This window comes from Homarus americanus, unplaced genomic scaffold (genome assembly GCF_018991925.1).
Source record: "Homarus americanus isolate GMGI-L3 unplaced genomic scaffold, GMGI_Hamer_2.0 scaffold50924, whole genome shotgun sequence".
In the NCBI taxonomy this organism is placed as follows: domain Eukaryota; kingdom Metazoa; phylum Arthropoda; class Malacostraca; order Decapoda; family Nephropidae; genus Homarus; species Homarus americanus.
The window spans coordinates 3,463,253-3,470,098 of record NW_024718094.1 but is presented as its reverse complement, the minus strand read 5'-3'; the positions used below and the strand labels follow the sequence as shown (position 1 = coordinate 3,470,098).

Genomic DNA, 6,846 nt, shown 5'->3' with positions numbered 1-6,846 from the left:
GATATTGACGGTGATTGATATCCTAGACTGACTCTTGACTATAAATGATTTTTATATACATTTTGACTTATTCATCCTGGAAAATATATTATTTTTTTTTAATTTGTATGACTGTATGAAAGGTTTGAAAGACGATAAAATAAATGTATAATATGAAGGATACATAGGCATGATGGATTATGTATACATTAATAAAGAATTCATAACGATTGCTTAACATAAGATATACTCTATCAGAGATTGATCTAACCAAACCACAAAAACAACATAAAGAATACATACCCTAACTCCACATGGTACAGGATAGAGTGTTGCTGGTGACTGTGTTGTGTTCTAAAAAATTTACCTCGTTCAACACAAACTCAGGAAACACGCAACACTATTTTTTTTTCGTTGAGTTTAATGTTGTATAGATATTGACTGTTTGTGTATGCTAGTGTGTTTGTTGTGTTTTAATATGCTCTCGGTGAGGAAGGTGAGGGCTGTGTAGTTTATTAATTAGGGAAGTGGTTTTGGTGTGTGTGTGTGTGTGTGTGTGCGTGTGTGTGTGTGTGTGTGTGTGTGTGTGTTTTGTGTTTATTCAGTAATAATCACAATGGTTTTCCTCTCTCCCTTACAGGTGTTGGTGATGACGGCGCGACAGGTGACCATGTGGCCGCTCTAGCTTTCCCTCCCATACCTGTTCTCACCTGTCCCCCTCACACCTGTTCTCACCTGACCCCTCACACCTGTTCTTAACCCACCCCTTCACACCTGTCCTCGCACACACCTGTCCTCACCCCCACATTTTACCTTTTTTTTAAGCCTTAAGTCCAAAGTCCAGCTGAAAAGTCTCGATATTCTGGACTTTATTTTTGGCCTTGCATTCACCTGAGTTTTACCTGTCAGTGGTTAGACGTCTTTTGTGGTTAATGACTAAATAAATCTTATTATTATCACAATTCTCATAACTACTACAACTAACGACCACAATTCCTACCATTAAGTGTCGTCCCCATTATCACCACCATTAACGACATCTTTATCACGTGACACCACCACCACTACTACTAAAACCATCTTCCCTCTACCACTGCTACCACAATCCCTACCACGCGGCAACATCATCACCTGATTCACTAAAACCCACCACCACCAACAACCCCCCCTTCTACAACTACCCCTACTATTACTACTACCACCACCAAACCTCCTACAACCACCAAGCCTTCTACCACAACCACCACAATGTTTCGCACGTCGAGACTTCGGGTCCACACGTGTAAGATCGTGTTGGTGACATCTCTGTGGTTTTGATGGATGTCGCAGTGATTATGTACTATAGCGACTGTTCCACGGGCTCCGGTTGGGGATGTGGGCGCTGGAGGCGGCCACGGTGGGAGATGGCCGGGCCGACCACCACAAGGGCCGGGCCATCAGAAACCATCACCCGGATAATGAGGATGTAGATTTAGCGGTAAGTCTGTCTGTCTGTCTGTCTGTTTACGTCATCGGAGTCTCTTTATTTTAACGTCAGTCTGTTATGGTATCGAGTCTTTGTTGGGTCAATAACTTTTAGATAATCTCTAGTAAAATAGCTCTCATCTCTAGTGAAAATAGCTCATGTCTAGTAAAAATAGCTCTCATGTCTAGTAAAAATAGCTTCTTATGTCTAGTAAAAATAGCCCATGTCTTTTTAAATAGTTATCGTTTCTTGTAAAATAGCCCCCCGTCTCGTAAAATATTCAACTTATCTCGTAAAAGAGCCAGCTTGATTCGTAAAATAGCCAACATGTCTCGTAAAATAGCCAACTTGTGTCGTAAACTAGCCAACATGTCTCGTATAGTAGCCAACTTGTTCCGTATAATAGCCAACTTGTCTCGTATAATAGCCAACATGTCTCGTAAAATAGCCAACATGTCTCGTATAATAGCCAACATGTCTCGTACTCAGCTGGTTCTTAGCCATCTTGACCAGATTATATGGTATGATCTACGTTACATTACTAGGCTTTGGAATATATTCACCTACACATACACACACGTCTACGCACATCCGCCCCCCCACACACTGCCCCTCACTAAACACACATTCTCCCCCACACACACTGCCCTCACTAAACACACACTCCACCACACACACACACACACACCTCCCCCACACACACCCCCCCACACACACACCCTCCCCCACACACCTCCACACACACCCTCCCCCACACACACACACACCCACCCCCCACACCACACCCCCCCCCACACACACCTCCCCACACACACACACACACCCTCCCCCACACACACACCCTCCCCACACACACACCTCCCCCCACACACACACCCCCCCCCACACACCCTCCCCCCCACACACACCCCCCACACACACCCCCCCCCCCACACACACACCCTCCCCCCACACACACACCCCCCCCACACACACACCCCCCCCCCACACACACACACACCCTCCCCCCCACACACACACACCCTCCCCCACACACACACACCCCCCACACACACACACCTTCCCCCCACACACACACACCTCCCCCACACACACCCCCCCCACACACACACCCTCCCCCCCACACACACACACACACCCTCCCCCCACACACACACCCTCCCCCACACACCCACACACCCTCCCCACACACACACCCTCCCCACACACACCCTCCCCCCACACACACACCCTCCCCCCACACACACACCCTCCCCCCACACCCTCCCCCCACACACCCTCCCCCCACACACACACCCTCCCCCCCACACACACCCTCCCCCACACACACACCCTCCCCCCACACACAGCCTCCCCCCCACACACAGCTTCCCCCCCTACACACACACACAACCACGGACATTCCCTCCCACACACACATACAGTATGGCATATTTTCTGTACTTTTCCCAGCTGTAAATACCGACTGAGAGACTGAACCCATGAGAATCCATTACGAGCCGGAGTTTTGGACGCTCCTCGTGAGAAAGTTTGGTCATATTTTATTCCTCAGACTTAATCAAACCATTCACCCAAAAAGACGCCGGAAAGATTATGAATTTTGAGAGAAAGATATGATTAATTGGGGAGATGATGGGGGTGCGTGGAGGATGGTGGAGGTAGGTAGATGAGGGGAAGGAGTGAGGGGAGGAGTGGAGGAGATAGGGAGATGAGGGAGGGAGGATGGTGGAGATGGGTAGGTGAGGGAGGATAGTGGAGATAGGAGATGGAGGGAGGATGGTGGGAATAGGTAGATGAGGTGAAGGAGGGGTAGGGAAGACAGGTGGGAAGGGATGATGGATGTGAGGAAGATGGTAGATGAAGGGAATGGAAAGGGGATTGGGAAGGAAGATGTAATCCTCCTCTTCCTTGTGCCCTCCCCTCTCCTCTTCTTCCTTCCGTCAGCTGATTAATTTCATGGCCTGAGATTAATGTGGTGTGGGGGAGAGATATTGGTTGTGTGGCCACCCCAAGGGCCACTACACTGGGCCACCGGCAGCTCTGCAAACCACTGTGGCCAGGCTAGAACACACACACACACACACACACACGAGAGAGCAGAGCAGCGCAGCGTCAACACACAAGGACTTCAGAACGCATTAAATCAATAGGCTTGAATAATTTCCTTTTTTATATTGAAGTTAAATCATCTAATTTATACATGAGAGGGAATAATATATCTGAAATAATCTTATACTTATAAAAGCACAAATATGTACCTGGAAGTATTTTTTTGTTTAGAGGATTAGTATCTGATGAAGTTTGTTTTGTGATGGAGTCTGGTACAAGAATAACCGATACTGGACAAAAATATCAACTTAATAATAATAATAACTCGCTAAGTAAAAGTCTGAGAAGAAATAATTTGATTTGAGGAGGAAATGACTTAGAAAATATGTTATGTATACAAAATAACATTTATGTAATACTGTAGAATGTAGATACATTAGTTCATCCAAGTCGGATTATCAGGCTCGAATTTATCTCATTTAAGACTTAAGTATGGTTGCGTATTATTCCTCTTATGAATATATATACTGTTTATAAAGTAACTCGAGTACAAAAGAAGATTAAAAAAAATAGTAAAAAAAAAGAAGTTGCCTTTCGGGAATTATTGGAAAAATTTGAGGTATTTGCTCAGCGTCGGTCGTGGTTCAAAACAGCCCGGGCTTAAAAAAAAAAGTTTCCGTGAAATATTTTTGGCCAATAAAAATCACTCACGAATATTAACTCTTCCCCACAGACCAATGTTTTTTTCATTTTTTATAAATGTTTCACATAATATTATCATCCAAGAGGAAATTCGATCTCGTAAAAAAAAAATAATAATTTGATCAGATGAGGGAATAAACCCGAGGCAAACAAGTCAGTCCCAACACGTTAGGTTTATTTTGGTGTTGTATCTGAGCTCTCCTACACGCCCCCTTACCTCGTCTGGGATCACTGAAATAGCGCCCTCGACCTGGCTCTCTCTCCTCAGCTCTGTGGGAGGTGCAGCCCGTGATGATGGCACATCGAAGAGAAAGGGTTAGTGCCGTGGTATATGCATCAACAGGTATCCTAGCAGTCATCATATAACGGTCAGCACATATCCCAATGGTCAACAGATATCCCAACGGTCAACAGATATCCCAACGGTCAACAGAAATCCCAACGGTCAACAGATATCTTAACGATCAACAGATATCCGATATCCGAAGAAAATGTCAAAACAGTCAACAGATAACGGTTAACAGTTACCCTAGGGCTGTGGGAGGTACATATATATCCCACGTTAAGTTAAAGATCTAAAGATACACACAGTTCACTTAAGACCTAAACTCATAAGTAATTTCCAAAATTACTCTCGATATTTTTACCGAGAATATATGCGAACTTTACACTGTAGTTCGGAGACAAAGTTGACGTAAATTCTGTAACTTCATATTTTCTCTTGAAACTGATAGGTAAGGGAACGTATGTAGCTGAGGTAGTTTTCTTGGTGGTACAATTTTGATGGTTTGTTTGTAAGTTTGTGTTTTGTTTTTAAGTTCGACAGTTTAAGTGTCTCCTTTCATCTTCACTTGCAAGGAAAACTCGTTGTGCGGAGATGCGAACAGCGAATCAGCATTATTCACTCTTTTCCCGCTTCAAGGTTCTCATTTTCACGCGTAATTTACTTAGTTCTCAGCAGAAGGAAGCACAAACGTAGAAATTCAGCTGGCGAATACTAGAACAGAAGTAAATATTGAACTCGTGGATCGCGTGTTGTTGCTCAGTGAAGGTCGTCCGCCATGGTAACAACTTCGCTAAATGTACCACTCGCTGATGCTAGGTATTGCCAGCGTAAAATTTAAGGTATGAGCCCAACAACGTCTGGGAAAAACCGCACTACACCAAACATAAATTAACCGATCTTAGAGAATATATGAATATTGGAAGTTGGTTAAGAATCGGTGAGGTTTTTTTCTTCATTTGGTCTTAAAAAAAATTCCCTTTGTAATCTTCATCTGTTTACCGAGGGCGCGGGTCGAGCAGCACGCTAAGCAGGAGTTCACTGGGGTGTATTTTTCTGGGTTTTGTGTTACGGCTTCATCCCTCGCCATCCTTACGTGTACTGGAGGATCTATGTGTGTTTTAGATATAAGATCTTTTAATGAAGGGTTCAATTGAATATCCTCCAGGCCACCGTAAAATATAATGAGACACATCTTATAATGAGACACATCTTCGCGTAGAGAGAATCAACACATTAACAACAACCGGTCTTATTGCTGTTGGAGATTTTTATAAATAAATAAATAAATAAATAAACAAGAATCTAACGCCATGAATAACAATGTATTTCATATCGTTATGGGGTACAGTATGTGTCTAACAGGGATTTATTTCAAAACCCCGTGAAAAATATAAACCGATTTAGCAACTTCATATTTCTGAACATTGTGTTGGATATAAATGACAAGCAAAAATGACACGTAATATTCTCGTCCAAATAGAATTACCTCACACTATGGGAATACAACAACAGATATTAGTTAAAAAAACATTTATTAACTATGACAGACTAACAAAAAATTATCAGCCCTTGATTTAGATAATTAGCTAATTATAACACTGCCCGCTCAGAAGTGTATTTTTTCATCATAATATATATATATATATATATATATATATATATATATATATATATATATATATATATATATATATATATATATATATATATATATTGTTTATAAATACATTGATATAATAAAACACAGTAAAGGAACGATGTAGTTTATTGTATTAATTGAGGATGATTCATTACGGTTAGGTTAAGTTGGGGCCAAGACAGCCTTGTGCTGTGGGCTGGAAACGTCTGGTAGTTGAACAAGTTACTCACTATTAATCTCGGTGTGTATTAACCTACCGGGTGATGGTGGTCAGAGGCGAGCGTTTGGGAAGCAGAGAGTTGGTGCAGGATATGCAAATGGATTTAGAATGGATCAGAAACTGGTAGTGAAACGCAGATATTGGAGTGATTGTATAACAGCATCTCACCAAACTAATCGTAGGTGTTTGAACAAAAATATGTTAATTTGGGACACCGAAATGCGTATGTTTGTGATCAAGCTTGACAAGATAACCAAATTAACCTAACCTAAGTTAATTAACATAACCTAACTCATTTAACCTAACTTGCATAATATTCAGACCCAGATGACTTACCATAATCCAAATGCTTTAAGCTAACCTAAATGGGTTAACCTTATCCTATTAATCTAATTTAACTCAATCAGCCTAACTTAATCCAATCAGCCTTACCTAACCTAGATAGTGAAGTCATGCCCAAATATGTAATTATTTTTTAGTTAACCTTGTACCTTAGAAACACCTGT

At 42.3% G+C, this 6,846-nt stretch overlaps 1 protein-coding gene across 1 annotated transcript in view; it reads left to right on the top strand.

The window, feature by feature from the left end:
- Window positions 1-625: 625 nt before the first annotated feature.
- Window positions 626-6,846, top strand: part of LOC121859125 (polypeptide N-acetylgalactosaminyltransferase 5-like) — a 63,234-nt gene continuing 57,013 nt past the window's right edge. The window contains 1 exon segment of the mRNA XM_042355830.1: window positions 626-1,456. Within this exon segment, the coding sequence (XP_042211764.1) occupies window positions 1,352-1,456 (105 nt within the window). The 5' untranslated portion in view covers window positions 626-1,351.